This window comes from Trematomus bernacchii, unplaced genomic scaffold (genome assembly GCF_902827165.1).
Source record: "Trematomus bernacchii unplaced genomic scaffold, fTreBer1.1, whole genome shotgun sequence".
Lineage (NCBI taxonomy): Eukaryota > Metazoa > Chordata > Actinopteri > Perciformes > Nototheniidae > Trematomus > Trematomus bernacchii.
The window spans coordinates 422,717-439,192 of NW_022987589.1; the positions used below are offsets into that span (position 1 = coordinate 422,717).

A 16,476-nucleotide genomic window follows, 5' to 3' on the forward strand; every position below is an offset into this window, starting at 1 on the left:
AAACACTAACTATTCACACTAATATGTTGAATTAAACAATGCTTGGAAATAAAGGACTCTACTCTTAGCCTGCAGAAAAATCTATGCCTGATATTATATTTGAGCCATCCTCTCAGCCTCACTAAAAATTAAGTTCACATTAGCATCAAATACGTAATCACAATAAAACTGTTTCATATAATTGTCTTCACTACCAAGTCACTTTCATTGACAATGTTATAGATAAGAAACTTAAATAATGTTCTAAACTAATCCAAAGATTTATATTGTTCTGCAGATAGAAGTGCAGTATGTTATAAAACCTTTTAATGTCTTACTACTTTAAATAAAACACCAAACACTTCATCATGTTATTTATCAGAGAAAGCTTTATTAGGAACATCCTGAATCATCAACATGACAGTTACTAAGCACACTCTCATCTCTGCTGAGCTTCACACATCACTCTCTGACTTGTTGCTGTCCAACACTTTACAGCAGTGTTGTTCTCGGCCACACAAAGCTTCACTTTCCTCTACAAACATTAAAACTCCTGATGATCAGAGCAGCATGTGTTCTCCTGGGCTCCAGCGGCCCCTCTAGCCCTCACACCGGCTCCTGCGGAGGGACTGGGTCTGGCCGTGGCCATGATGGAGGACCCTGCAGGAGTACAGCTCTCCTGACATCCAGCGCTCCTGGCTCAGGCTCAGGCTGCTGCTGCTGCTGTAGCGTCCGCTCTTCTCCTCCTCCGAGCTGCTCAGGACCCCCTCTGTCACCTCTGTGCCGTCCACCTCCCAGCTCACCACGGCTCCCTGAGGAGAGTAGCCGGTCAGCAGGCAGGCCAGTGTGAGCGAGCCCCCAGAGAGCTGCTCAGAGGAGTAGGGGGCCAGCAGAGAGACGGAGGGCCTGAGCATGGCGCCCGCTGCAGGGGAGAGAGACACAAGGAGCAGATTCACTTCCACTGAGGGACAGACGCTGTGAGACAGAGTCCATACAGGACACATTCAAACATTCAAAGGCTTTATTGTCATATGCACAGTAGCTGCAGTGAATCAGAACCAGAGTCAGAATACCTTCAGTGGTCCCACAGAGGGGACATTCACGCTGTTACAGCAGAAAAGAGCCAAAGACAGCTTCATGTTACGTAGAAGCATGCATACACAAGTATTCAAGTTAAACAAATATTTCATAAAAAAGTTACACAATTTACAAAATACACATCCTGTAACAGTTCTGAGGATTCAGCAGCCAGGTGTATAATGCACAGTTATTAACGGCATATATATATATATACATATTGCACATATTGCACATATTGCACATATTGCACATATTGCACATAGGCTATGTAGATAAGGCAATGAAAAGCCCAAGGCTCCTCCAACAATGCAACATACAAAGATGTAGGACATAAAACAATAAAACATAATTCTGGCATTTAAAATAATGAATGTTCTTCTTTGGCACTCATCAAAACTCCTTAAGAGTCACATGAAAGTATGCAACGTAATGAAGGTGTTAATGTAATGATCATTATATGAAAAGCTTTATCTCTGCTTTACAATGTTTCAGAATGAATAACTAATCTCTGCAATAATTGACTGTTAAGAAAAACAAAATGTAACATCTCATACAGTTGAAGACTTTGTCATCTGTTTGTTTCACTTCCTTTGAACTCTTTGAAACTAACGGACTGTGAACGCACCCTGCAGCGACTCTGAATGTACACAAATACACTTTCATTTCTTTTAACGGATCCTCAGCAGATTTGATAAGAAACACTTGTTAAATGTTCAAATATATTACAATTTGAAAGTAAATCACACTTAGATGTGATGACATCTGTTCTTTGGTCAATTGTGAGCTAAAAATGTGTTTATATCTTATTAAAAAAGAAAAGTAAAACGTACATATAATTCACCGTAACATCTTCTTCAATATTTAAATAAAACTAACCTCGCTTAATGTTTTTCAATTCTTCAGCCAAGCTTTATAGATGTAAAAAAACATCAACAAAATGTATAATATCCCAAATAATGTCTTGATTTATCATATTCTGATGCAAAAGTAAATGTAATGTTTTGTGTTAGAAAATACAAATCTCTGGTACTTACAGTCAACGATGAGTTTGGTTCCTCCACCAAAAGTGTACCACAGTGATACAAACTCATTAAGTGGCCGTACAAAAACCTCCTGCACTGTCAACAAGCATGTATCACTGAGAAAGCTCCCTGATCTCACTGATAACAGAGACAAATATACAGTTTTTAAATTAACAAAGCTTTTCTAAAGATATGGATTACATCTCTGGAAGAATAAATATGATTTATGTCATCTTTCACCACTTTTCTACACCTGGCAGAGAAACCATTACAGTCTTCTACACAACTAACTTTGTCAGTTTTATATTAGTTTCTACACGGTTAAATGAACATGAGGCTTTTAAATAATAGTTATTAACAAATGTATTTGAAACAGAACTGAAACATGTTATTTATCTACAGTGAATCTCTGTATGTATGTTAATGTCAGACAAACAGACATATCATACCAACCACAGTGGACACAAACTCAAATCCTCATCTCCACTCCTGATATAAATATGTTCTTCCATTCAGATGATAGACGGTGTAAATCCAGACAGCTTTCCTCCTGGTTTCGTGTCCCACGTTGCCTTCAGTGTGCTGAGAGCAGAGACATCATTTCCATAGAGAGGAGGCTTTGCATGGTCAGCTGATCCTCCAGTGAGAAGGTTTATAGTCCTGTGAGTTCAACACTGCAGGACTCACATCTGTCAGTCAGCAGAAAGCACCATGACTCTCATCACCATCCTCATCTGGACGCTGGCCTGCTGCTGTTTCACAGGTTCATTCACTCAGCAACATTTCAAACATCATGTGCTGCCTTTCCTCTCCTTTCTTTCTGCTGAGAAATCAATGATCTGTTTTTGTGTGCAGGATGCAGCGGTCAGGTGACTGTGACTCAGCCTGCAGTCCAGACGTCTGCTCCAGGATCCACCGTCACTCTCACCTGTAAAACAAGCACAGATGTTTTCACATGGAGTGATGGCAATCAGGGTATGTCCTGGTATCAACAGAAATCTGGACAGCCTCCAAAGCTCCTGATAAAACGTGTGAGCACACTTGAATCAGGAACAGAACCTCGGTTTAGTGGCAGTGGAAGCGGCTCTGACTTCTATATGACCATCACTGGACTGAAGGCTGAAGATGCAGCAGTTTATTACTGTCAGAGTGCCCACCTCATAAACAGTGCTTGGGTGTTCACACAGTGATTTGTAGTGGAACAAAAACCTCCCTCAGTCAGACTGCAGAGACTCTGAGCTGTTACAGCAGGAACCACCTGCAGCTGCTGAAGAGGAAGAGACTGACACAGCCCACTGAACTCAGAGCTGACAGGAACCCACCCAGCACTATTCACTTCTTATTCTTAAATATACATATGTTAATGGATTAATGAGATTAAACCCAGTCCAAAACACATTATATGTAAAAGCAGCATTATACACAAACCTTATTGTGATCTCTGCTTCCCCGAATTAAAACAACAAACGCTCTTTATCTTTTCCCCACATGTCTCCACTCGGTGTGCTTCACAGCAGGAGCATCTCTGGCCTCTCTGGAGTTATTATTTCATCATTATTATAAAGATCCTGGTTCAAAATGACAAAGATCAATCTAATGAAGTCTTTAAAATGTTAAACGGTGGCTGATTAAAACCCTCTTATTCACATCAATCAATGAACTTATCCATCAGTTAACCTCAAATTCACATCTTAGTTAAAAGCTTCAGGTTTTCTAACAACCAGTTTCATTGAAGTTTCCTGAAATGTTTTTTTGTTCCATTATTGAAACCCAAGACAGCAGGAACATCCAAGAGACGTTTAGTTTGAACATGATTTGACCCCTGACCCCCCCTGAGACCACCAGTGCAAAGCAGAGGCTTTAGGAATAGCAGACGTACATCACAATCAGAATCAAGTTTATTACCAGATACTTTGACACATACAAGGAATTAGCTTTGGTGTCTGGTGGTACGAACACAAACAATCTAAGAAAATAAGTTGCCATAGTAGGTACAAAATATAAAGATAATTAAAAGAAGTATTTACACCAAATATACATTTAAAAGACCTTAAAAGCTAATACACTAAAACACTTAGGACAATTAATATGTGACAATATATGGCAAACTACAGTGAATTGTATTTAAAGTGGAGGGCTGTGCAGACATGTGAGCAAACATGTGTGTAAAAGGCAGTCAGAGTTGAGCATGAACATGGCTCACAGAATTAAGAAAGGAAAAAGAACAAGGTGTTGTTCACATGATGTGCAATAATGTAACTCTGTGTGACTGGCGAAGCCACACACAGTCTACTATTCGACATACTTATTAGTGCGAATGCTGTTCAACTATTGTTCTTCAAATCTTTATTCTTCCACATCTTATTATTGTGCTTTCTTCCTGTAGTTCCTGCCTGTGTACATGACACAAGCTGCTCACAACCAATTGCCCCTTGGGGGATCAATACAGTTGTTGATTGATTGATTATTTCAACCAGATTTCACCGTCTAACTACTTCAGCATACTTTCAGCTACAGAGACCATTCACATATTAAAATGTCCAGCTCCTTCAGGACATGTGTGCTATGACTTTTCTTGTTTTCGACATTTATACTTTTAAAAATATATCGCTTTTAAACTTTTATTTTTACAATGTAACCCAATGGGAGTATCCTTCAAATCCTCTTTTACCTACACCGTGTTTAAAATGCTGCTCCTTCAGAATACTTTCAGCTACAGACTTCATTCCAACTTTGAAACGGTCACAAAACATTCAGCTATTACATTTGTATTCAGCTTTTTGATATCTTTTAGAGTTTCTCACTCATCAACGTTTAAGTGTTGGTAAATGTTCAGGCCGTTGTAGATGATATAATGGTTGTCTATGGGATGGACTCTTCAGGGCTAGAGAGTGTGACATCATCATTTAGAGTGTAGAGGGTGTGCAGCTGCCTGGTTTGGCACCCCCACTATAACTTTGTCAAGGGTGGTCGTACTCCCACCAAAATCACACTGGTGTTTGCTGACCCCCTCTAGTTTGTGCACACAAAAGCATTTTACTCTGGGCTCAGCATGTGAGAAACTAAAGAGGGGCTTCCACATGTGGCAGACCAGGTGTTGGTGCTGCCGGAGTTGGCGACCCCCACTATAACTTTGTCCTAGATAGTTGTACTGTCACCAAAATCACACCGGTGTTGGTTCTTTCCATCTTATCTGAGAAGGTTTTCCATCTTCTGTCTAATGTTATGTTGGTGTCTCGTTTCGGTCATAACGCCATTTGCTGGTTTCAGAGTTATCTAACCGACCGTACTCAATGCGTCAGGTTGGGTAGTACTGTCTCTGACCCTGTCACCTTGGAGAAGGGAGTTCCACAGGGCTCTATTTTGGGGCCCTTGCTATTTTTATTATATGTAAACAATATTTGTAATCAGATGCAATTTTCTACCTATCATATGTGTGCTGATGACACTATTTTATATTCATGTGCTCCTTCTCTGGATATGGCCGTTTCCAATTTAAAATCTGATTTTATAACGCTGCAGCATGCGCTTCTTGATTCTAAACTGCTATTGAACGGTAAGAAAATCAAAGCAATGCTTTTTGCTCCCAAGTCAGCGTCCTCTTGCCTCTCCATTGACACCCTTGCTGGCGTCTCTGTTGAGTTTGTCGATACATACAAATATCTGGGCTTTTGGTTGGACAGAAATCTAAACTTTAAACACCATATTGAAGTTTTAACTAAGAAATTGAAATTCACTCTTGGCTTCCTTTACAGACTTAAACGTTGTTTTTCAACTTCTTCCCGTAAAAGGTTGGACTCTGGCTTATTCCTGTCCCAGCTTGACTACGGTGATACAATCTATAGATTTGCCTGTCACACTGTTTTGGCCAAACTTGACCCACTCTACCATGCTGCACTGCGATACATATCAAATGCACTCTATAGGACTCATCATTGCAAACTGTATAGCCTAACTGGATGGTCCTCACTTAGTATGCGTAGGATGCAGCAATGTTTTTTATTATTGTATAAAGCCATTTTAGGTAAGCTTCCACTGTATATATGTGCCAGATTTGCTCCAGTTTGTGACTCTTATAACCTCAGATCCAGTGCCTGGATGCGGCAGGTTCCTGCCGTACGGACTGAGGCTGGAAAAAGGAGTCTTTTTTATTATGGTCCTTGGTCTTGGAATGACCTTCAATCAAGCCTCAAACTGATGGCACTTGTCCCTATAGCCTGTTTTAAATTGAAGTTGTCTGAGGTCCTTACCACCAGCTGCTCTTGCAGTAATAAGTAGTGTACCTTTCTTACTGTCCCAAATGTGCACAATGTAGTGACTGCTTCTTGTCTTTTGTTTACTTAGTTGTGTTCTCTGTATTTTATATGTCTGTGTTATGTGTAAGAACGTGTAACATTGCTGCCTTCTTGGTCAGGTCAGCATTGTAAATTAGATTCTGTCTCAATGTTTTCATCTGGTTGAATACAAATATGTTTTTTGCAAAACCATGGAAAGAGATGCACAATGCTACTTAGAGACACAATTACCAGAGAGAAAGGAGAAAATAGACGCAACAAGTCAAATCAAATCAAATCAAATCAAATCAAATCAAGTTTTATTTATAAAGCACATTTAAAGCGATTTTTGGTCGAGCCAAAGTGCTGTACATGTAATAAAAACACATTACTACAATCACAATAAAAGACAATAAATTACAACAGACATATAAAAAACACAGGGAAAAGTCATGAGTCGTGCTCCGCTCTGACTAGAAGGCCAGGGAGAAGAAGTGTGTCTTAAGAGTAGATTTAAAAACCCCTAGGGTCTGGGCCGACCTCACATGGAGGGGCAGAGTGTTCCAGAGCCTAGGGCCAGCTGCTGCGAAGGCTCGGTGCCCTCGGGTTTTGAGCCTGGTCTTGGGCACTATCAGCAGCAGCTGGTCAGCAGACCTTAAAGCTCTGGCTGGGGTGTAGCGCTGGAGGAGTTCAGCTATATAGGCCGGAGCCAGCCCATTTAGTGCTTTAAAAACAAATAAAAGGATTTAAAAATCAATTCGGAACCGAATTGGAAGCCAGTGTAGTGAGGCCAGAATTGGGGTGATGTGGTCACGCTTTTTGTGGCCAGTCAGAAGACGTGCAGCTGCGTTTTGGACTAGCTGCAGGCGTCTAATTGAGGCCTGGTCCATACCCACATACAGAGCGTTGCAGTAATCCAGTCTCGAGGTAACAAAGGCGTTAATAACCCTTTCTAAGTCATTAAAAGATAAAAACAACTTAGTCTTATTTAAAAAAAGCAGGATTTGACTACGGTGCTGACCTGCTTATCAAATTTAAAAGCGCTAGTGAAGGTCACTCCAAGGTTCATGACAGAGGGGAGGATATTTTTATTGAGAGAGACCAGAATATCAACCGGAGAGGCTGGGGGTTGGGGTCCAAAAAAGATGACCTCAGTCTTGCTCTCGTTGAGGTTGAGAAAGTTTTTGCTCAGCCAGGATTTTATCTCTGTTAAGCAGTCCATCAACTGCTGTAGTGAGTGTTTGACATTTGTTTTGAGAGGCAGATAGATCTGTACATCGTCGGCGTAGCAGTGGAAGGGAATATTGTGTTTTGTGAGAATTGAACCTAGGCAGTATGTACAGTAAAAAGAGGATGGGGCCCAGAATAGAGCCTTGGGGAACCCCACAGGTAAGAGGGGCTTTGGCAGAGGAGAACTGTCCACAAACAACTGCAAAATGATGAGAAAGAGGCATGACGCCACAAAGAAGTGCTAAATTACTTCATAAAGAGGCAAAACAACTACAAAGAGACACAGAAAGACTCTAGATTGTTATACAGGGCGACTGCAAAGCGATAAAGACTCACAAGAGAACTTTGCTCGGATAAAGAAGGGACTTTTATGTCACTGTATCTCAGATTCTGTGCATGATGTGAAAGATTCAAATGTCTCTACATACTCCTATTTCGACACAAGAGGGCAGAATTGTTGTTTTTCATGCAGATGTAACACAGACAACTCTCAGAGAAGATTTGTTGGGCTTGATGCACAATTATCCAGTTTTCAAATAAGGTTATTGCTGTTTTTACTGCTGGTACTGGTAGTCTACATCCAGGGTGAGATACTGATTTGAGCCTACAGAGAGTGCATTAACCAGCCTTTACATACATAGGGTTAGTTTAGTTTAATGTTCAAACTGTTCTTCATATAAAATAGTTTGCATTCAGTAGCTATGTTTTATTTCTCTGTCTCGGAGCTGTAGTTGATTTTAAATGAAAGTCACTCCCACCACCAAGAGCTGAAGATGCATGAAGTGACTGCTGTATGGGAGCTAATGTGGGCCTCATATAGTCATACAAGAACCTCCCTCGTATGAAACAGCGTACAGCAGTGTTGTAGTCAAGTCACCAATTCACGAGTCCAAGTCACTCTCGAGTCACCACTCTTCGAGTCCGAGTCCAAGTCCGAGTCACCAAGGGAGAGTCGTAGTCGAGTCCGAGTCCAAGTCCGAGTCACCCAAGGAGTGTCCGAGTCGAGTCCGAGTCCGAGTCATCATTACCTGTGTTCGAGTCCGAGTCCAAGTCCGAGTCGCCCAAGGAGTGTCCGAGTCGAGTCCGAGTCCGAGTCCAAGTCCGAGTCACCTAAGAAGAGTCCAAGTCAAGTCCGAGTCACAAGTCTTCATGTATTAATCTTCGTGGATATATGTGTTGAAATGTAGCTGCTCCTCTACATTGCTTTTATCCTGTCATGTTCAGTGTTGTAGTCAAGTCACCAATTTACGAGTCCAAGTCACTCTCGAGTCACCACTCTTCGAGTCCGAGTCCAAGTCCGAGTCACCAAGGGAGAGTCGTAGTCGAGTCCGAGTCCAAGTCCGAGTCACCCAAGGAATGTCCGAGTCGAGTCCGAGTCCGAGTCATCATTACCTGTGTTCGAGTCCGAGTCCAAGTCCGAGTCACCCAAGGAGTGTCCGAGTCAAGTCCGAGTCCGAGTCATCATTACCTGTGTTCGAGTCCGAGTCCAAGTCCGAGTCACCTAAGAAGAGTCCAAGTCAAGTCCGAGTCACAAGTCTTCATGTATTAATCTTCATGGATATATGTGTTGAAATGTAGCTGCTCCTCTACATTGCTTTTATCCTGTCATGTTATACTAATCTGTCTATTGAACTGCTGTGAAGCCAGTTTGGCTACAATTCTTGTAATAGGTGCTATACAAATATAAAGCTTATTACTAATATTAATATTATTATTATATATAAACTATGTTTAAAATGAGTTACCTTTTAGAGAAGTGATTATATTTGTATGCCAATATTTTCCTATGGTAAAGTTTTCGTTTTGCACTTTTATTTTGATAGTAATAAGATCGGGACTCTTATTTTGAAGGAACTTTTACCGGTTAAATCGGTTTACTGATAAAGATTTAGTCCCAGAAAGCACATGGCTACTTAGCATGCAAAATGACGTCATTCTGCATGTTAAGTAGCCATATGCTTTCGTGTTATCGGCTGAATCTTTATGTATTGATTAGATGACGTTACTCTGATGATAGTGTTCAAGACAGCCTATATGTCTGAACTCGATGTTTAGAGTAATGTGTTACGAAGCCTTCTCTTCAATATTGTTTCCACATAGAGCATTTTGCGCTGCTCTTTTCCAATGTGGAAGCAGAATGTGTGAAAGCATACAGCACGATGCGCGGTGTGTCTCTAGACATCTTTAGACTGGAATAGCGGGGCCCAGTACGTGAACTCGCCTCGCAGCCGGTGCACACGCCAGGATAGAGGACATCAGACTCCATAGAAAACTTGCTCGAGTCCGAGTCCGAGTCCAAGTCGGAGCGTCAATGTACAAGTAGAGTCCGAGTCATCATGGGGGGAAAAATTCACGAGTCCGAGTCCGAGTCCAAGTCAGCGTACGCGATAATTCACGAGTCCGAGTCCGAGTCCAAGTCATCGTGCGCGAGAATTCACGAGTCCGAGTCCGAGTCCAAGTCATCGTGCGCGAGAATTCACGAGTCCAAGTCCGAGTCGCGTCAATCAGTGCGGGAGTCCGAGTCGAGTCACGAGTCCCGAAAATCGGCACTCGAGTCCGACTCGAGTCCGAGTCCAGGACTCGAGTACTCCATCTCTGGTCATGTTATACTAATCTGTCTATTGAACTGCTGTGAAGCCAGTTTGGCTACAATTCTTGTAATAGGTGCTATACAAATATAAAGCTTATTACTAATATTAATATTATTATTATTATATATAAATAAACTATGTTTAAAATGAGTTACCTTTTAGAGAAGTGATTATATTTGTATGCCAATATTTTCCTATGGTAAAGTTTTCGTTTTGCACTTTTATTTTGATAGTAATAAGATCGGGACTCTTATTTTGAAGGAACTTTTACCGGTTAAATCGGTTTACTGATGAAGATTTAGCCCCAGAAAGCACATGGCTACTTAGCATGCAAAATGACGTCATTCTGCATGTTAAGTAGCCGTGTGCTTTCGTGTTATCGGCTGAATCTTTATTTATTGATTAGATCACGTTACTCTGATGATAGTGTTCAAGACAGCCTATATGTCTTAACTCGATGTTTAGAGTAATGTGTTACGGAGCCTTCTCTTCAATATTGTTTCCACATAGAGCATTTTGCGCTGCTCTTTTCCAATGTGGAAGCAGAATGTGTGAAAGCATACAGCAAGATGCGGGGTGTGTCTCTAGACATCTTTAGACTGGAATAGCGGGGCCCAGTACGTGAACTCGCCTCGCAGCCGGTGCACACGCCAGGATAGAGGACATCAGACTCCATAGAAAACTTGCTCGAGTCCGAGTCCGAGTCCAAGTCAGAGCGTCAATGTACAAGTCGAGTCCGAGTCATCGTGGGGGGAAAAATTCACGAGTCCGAGTCCGAGTCCAAGTCAGAGTACGCGATAATTCACGAGTCCGAGTCCGAGTCCAAGTCATCGTGTGCGAGAATTCACGAGTCCAAGTCCGAGTCGCGTCAATCAGTGCGCGAGTCCGAGTCGAGTCACGAGTCCCGAAAATCGGCACTCGAGTCCGACTCGAGTCCGAGTCCAGGACTCGAGTACTCCATCTCTGGCGTACAGAGTGCTGAGCTGTGACCTGACCTGAGGTTCTGATACGCACCACCGGCACAAACGTACAGAAACTACATGAGCCCCAGTCAGAGGGGAAGTGAAACTCTAATGTTCCCCTTTCCTAATCCAGATGTTCAATTATATACATAGTCACTAAGAACAAAAATTGCTTAAATTAATTTATGAGACAAAATACCTGAAATCTATTGAGTGGCCCAGCCCTTTGTATGTTTTTCTCTATGTTCAAGGTTCAAGGTCAAGGTTCAAGGTTTTTATTTTGTCATACGAACATAGCTACAGTGTAGTTATGACGATGACAATCTTAGGTCACAGGCTTCAGTCTGAAGTAAAGCGTCCTGCTGCAGCTGCAGAGGTGAAGAGACTGAGAGGAGGGAAACTGGTCCAGTGAACACAAGAGTCATCAAGCAGAACCTCCATGAATCCAAATAAAGCTGACACACACTCACAGACACTCTTCAATACCCTGTTTCAACTATATTATAGTCATTCAATTCAGTCTCTTTATGAGTGAGCTGGGAAAGTTAGATTCATGTTGAACTATAGCCACTGATATCAACATATATTTAACAGTAACTTTATGAATGGCTTTACAAAACAATTAACCCTCCTGTTGTCTTCGGGTCAAATCTGACCGATTTACTACTTTCATCAATCATAACTTTTTTGTTTTACATTCGATTGCATTAAGGCTTTATGATATCCTTCACAGTAGACATTTGAACATATAAAATGGCTGATCACCACTTTCATTGAATGTTGGATGAGTTAGTGAACTTTGTAACACCCATGGAAAAGGAATTAGTAACCATCCGGATCAGATAAAAAATACACCCACACACACACCCACCCACCCACACACACACACACACACACACACACACACACACACACACACACACACACACACAACACACACACACACACACACACACCCACACACACACACCCACCCACACCACACACACACACACCACACACACACACACACACACACACACACACACACACACACACACACACACACACACACACTAGATGTGTTTTCCCCCTTATGTGCCCATCCCCCCACATGGATCACACCTGGCACACGCAATACATGTTCAGTGTCTATTCTTTGTATATTAACTGCAGTTTTTCATGTATACCAGTAGTCTGATACAATATGTACAGTTTGAAAGGGTGTTAAATGAAATTTGGTGATGATTAATGGTTTTTGTGTTAATGTAATAGCAGTTAAAACAGGACCGGTCAAATTTGACCGCGAACACCAAAGTAAGGGGGGGGGGGGGGGGGGGGGAACGAAGACAATAGGAGGTTTAATAATATTAGCACGTTCCAAACATACGCAACACAATTTAAATAATTTGAAGTACTTCTTTAAAAAAAAAAAAAAATGTAAGCACACAATGTAGTAATTTACACTCCACTGTCCCACAGTCATTATACATGATATTAATATAATACGAGGTTTCATACTGAAGGTATTAATACATTTTTCTCACAATGAACATATGAATTAAAGAAATACAAAGACAGTGTCTCATTTTAATCAACATTTTTATTTAATGATGGTTTAAAGCTCACGCCACATTTGAGATGAATGATGAGTTTCTGTTGGAGTGAAACAAATGAAATCCAGTTGAATTGTGAGCTGATGAACAAACAGGAGAATATGCAGGAAGTGAGGATTAGAGAGCAGCACTAACAACTGAACAGAGACAGCAGCAACATGTGAGCAGAGGAGATGTGTGTCTTCATGAAGATCTCTACCAAAGAAGCTGCTTCCTCTCCAGACAGGAAGTGATGCTCTACTCCGAGCAGCGGGCAGGGTCCAGGCTTTGAGTGACAGGGCTCTGTCCACTCAGACTGGCCTCACAGCTCACTGAGCCCGCCCCCCTCCAGCGCTCTGCAGAGAGGCTCAGGGTGCTGCTCCAGCTGTAGCGGCCGTCGCTCCCCAGGACCTCCGGGCTGTGGGACCCCCCTGAGGAGCTGCTGCTGCCCCCCAGCTTCCAGCCCAGCCTCCAGGCGGAGGGGAAGCCCCCGCTGGCCAGACACACCACGGTGGCACTGCCCTGCTGCAGCTCCTCTCTGGAGGGGGGGAGGACGCTCAGGGTGGGCCGCTGCACACCCACTGGAGCAGGGAGGGAGGGGGGAGGCAAAGGAAGACATTAGAGTGAACACTTGATTATAAGGTCCTTTTTTGATGTTGTCATTTTGCTGCTGTCAAATCCTTGAGTCAGTACTTTACGATACCAGTCACCTCTGTGGAAACATTGGTATCACTGCCTTTTTTAATTTACATTTGAGTGTTGTACGTCTTTTAAAAATGGACCTTGAGTCTCTTCAATAAAGCTGATGATGATGATGAGGAAAAGTAACAAACTTGTGTTTTCTTTTAAAAGAACATCCATAACATTCATCTGTTTGCAACTTACACATTATTTATCTAATATATCATATTCCAATTACTTTTTATTGTATCTGTGTTATTGTGCTGCTCTGTGGGAGGAGCCTGTGACCTAAGATGTTCATTAACATATCTGCACTGTAGCTCTGTGGGAGGAGCCTGTGACCTAAGATGTTCATTAACATATCTACACTGTAGCTCTGTGGGAGGAGCCTGTGACCTAAGATGTTCATTAACATATCTGCACTGTAGCTCTGTGGGAGGAGCCTGTGACCTAAGATGTTCATTATCATATCTGCACTGTAGCTCTGTGGGAGGAGCCTGTGACCTAAGATGTTCATTAACATATCTGCCCTGTAGCTCTGTGGGAGGAGCCTGTGACCTAAGATGTTCACTAACATATCTAAACTGTAGCTCTGTACACATGACAATAAAAGCCTTGAATCCTTGAATCCTTATATTTCATCAAATAAAACAGAACAAGTTGTGCTGCTGTTACTCTCATAAATCACTCAGGATCAGACCCCCACATGATTCAAGTGTGAATGACTGACTTTGTGTAAAGTGAGCAAGCTAAAGATTCATTGATAATAATGATTGAATATCTTCATATGTGTGATGATGTTCTTTAAACTGACAGAGCTGAACGTCTCAAGTGAAAACAGTTCAAACATTTATCATCTGTCTCTTTCACTTCCTTTTCACTGCATGTCAAATCAATGAACCGTGAACACGACGACAAGCTGCATTCACTGATACAATCACAAGTTTAAGATGAATCCATATTTAACTTGAATTCAACAAAATAGTTGATAATTTAATAGACAATAGATAAATAATGTAAATATATACAATATTGTGAACTACAAATGTAAAACTGAATGTGGCGGAGACGTCAAGCTTTAACAAATCTTAATGAATAAAACAATTGAGTATAAAGTTGTTATGATAATAAAATATAATATAGAAAATAAACAAGTTATTTGCTTTAAAAAATGTATTTGTAAGAAACGAACAATTGATATAGAAGTCTGCAAAGGTTCCTTTCAGATTACAAGAGGAGCTTAATACAAACATATAAAAATGGAATCTAAAAAAATGTGAAGTTGAGTCTCATTTAATAATTAATGAAAGTTATATATTTGCTATAAGTTGTATAAAATTAAAATCTCTGGTACTTACAGTCAACGATGAGTTTGGTTCCTCCACCAAAAGTCCACCACAGTGATACAAACTCATTAAGTGGCCGTACAAAAACCTCCTGCACTGTCAACAAGCATGTATCACTGAGAAAGCTCCCTGATCTCACTGATAACAGAGACAAATATACCCTTTTTAAATCAACAAAGCTTTTCTAAAGATATGGATTACATCTCTGGAAGAATAAATATGATTTATGTCATTTTTCATCACTTTTCTACACCTGGCAGAGAAACCATTACAGTCTTCTACACAACTAACTTTGTCAGTTTTATATTAGTTTCTACACGGTTAAATGAACATGAGGCTTTTAAATAATAGTTATTAACAAATGTATTTGAAACAGAACTGAAACATGTTATTTATCTACAGTGAATCTCTGTATGTATGTTAATGTCAGACAAACAGACATATCATACCAACCACAGTGGACACAAACTCAAATCCTCATCTCCACTCCTGATATAAATATGTTCTTCCATTCAGATGATAGACGGTGTAAATCCAGACAGCTTTCCTCCTGGTTTCGTGTCCCACGTTGCCTTCAGTGTGCTGAGAGCAGAGAAATCATTTCCATAGAGAGGAGGCTTTGCATGGTCAGCTGATCCTCCAGTGAGAAGGTTTATAGTCCTGTGAGTTCAACACTGCAGGACTCACATCTGTCAGTCAGCAGAAAGCACCATGACTCTCATCACCATCCTCATCTGGACGCTGGCCTGCTGCTGTTTCACAGGTTCATTCACTCAGCAACATTTCAAACATCATGTGCTGCCTTTCCTCTCCTTTCTTTCTGCTGAGAAATCAATGATCTGTTTTTGTGTGCAGGATGCAGCGGTCAGGTGACTCAGCCTGCAGTCCAGACATCTGCTCCAGGATCCACCGTCACTCTCACCTGTAAAACAAGCACAGATGTTGATGCCGACTGCGGTGATAGTCTAAGTCAAATTTGTATGTTCTGGTATCAACAGAAATCTGGACAGCCTCCAAAGCTCCTGATAACATATGCGAGCACACGTGAATCAGGAACAGAACCTCGGTTTAGTGGCAGTGGAAGCGGCTCTGACTTCTCTATGACCATCACTGGACTGAAGGCTGTAGATGCAGCAGTTTATTACTGTGCAGATGTGTTCACACAGTGATTTGTAGTCGTACAAAAACCTCCCTCAGTCAGACTGCAGAGACTCTGAGCTGTTACAGCAGGAACCACCTGCAGCTGCTGAAGAGGAACAGACTGACACAGCCCACTGAACTCAGAGCTGACAGGAACCCACCCAGCACTATTCACTTCATATTCTTAAATATACATAATCTTAAAACTCATTGAGATTAAACCAGTTAAAAAAACACATTTGATGTAAAACCAGCATTACACACAAACCATATTATGATCTCTGCTTCTCTCTCCAAAGTATTATTTTTACTATTTACATTTTGGAGCAAGGCAGCTTTAGTTGTTCTCAGCTGTTGGTGCTCCATTATCTCGCTGACCTCAGATCAGAGTGATATGATCTCTGTCTCCATCAGTGTTGCAATTCCTAATTCAGAAAATCATGTTTTTGTATCTTCTTTCTTTATTTTGAAACCACCTACCCCACACCAATCACAATGTTGGTCTCATTACTGAGCCAAAAACAAATGAGCTTTTAACTCTCAAGCCATAGTATGCAGACGAGCTACTGACTGTTCTAGCATCCTTGCTACCAATTG

The 16,476-nt window shown here is 41.4% G+C and overlaps 3 gene segments (V, D, J or C); 1 reads left to right on the forward strand and 2 right to left on the reverse strand.

The window, feature by feature from the left end:
• Nucleotides 1-348: 348 nt before the first annotated feature.
• Nucleotides 349-16,476, reverse strand: part of LOC117481379 — a 91,011-nt gene continuing 74,883 nt past the window's right edge. Inside the window, 2 exon segments of the V gene segment in view lie at nucleotides 349-901; nucleotides 2,094-2,131. Coding sequence covers nucleotides 579-901; nucleotides 2,094-2,131 — 361 coding nt within the window.
• LOC117481380 overlaps nucleotides 2,732-16,476 on the forward strand; it is an 82,285-nt gene continuing 68,540 nt past the window's right edge. Inside the window, 2 exon segments of the V gene segment in view lie at nucleotides 2,732-2,844; nucleotides 2,937-3,230. Of these exon segments, the coding sequence occupies nucleotides 2,793-2,844; nucleotides 2,937-3,230 (346 nt within the window).
• Nucleotides 12,703-16,476, reverse strand: part of LOC117481381 — an 85,968-nt gene continuing 82,194 nt past the window's right edge. The window contains 2 exon segments of the V gene segment in view: nucleotides 12,703-13,293; nucleotides 14,752-14,789. Of these exon segments, the coding sequence occupies nucleotides 12,971-13,293; nucleotides 14,752-14,789 (361 nt within the window).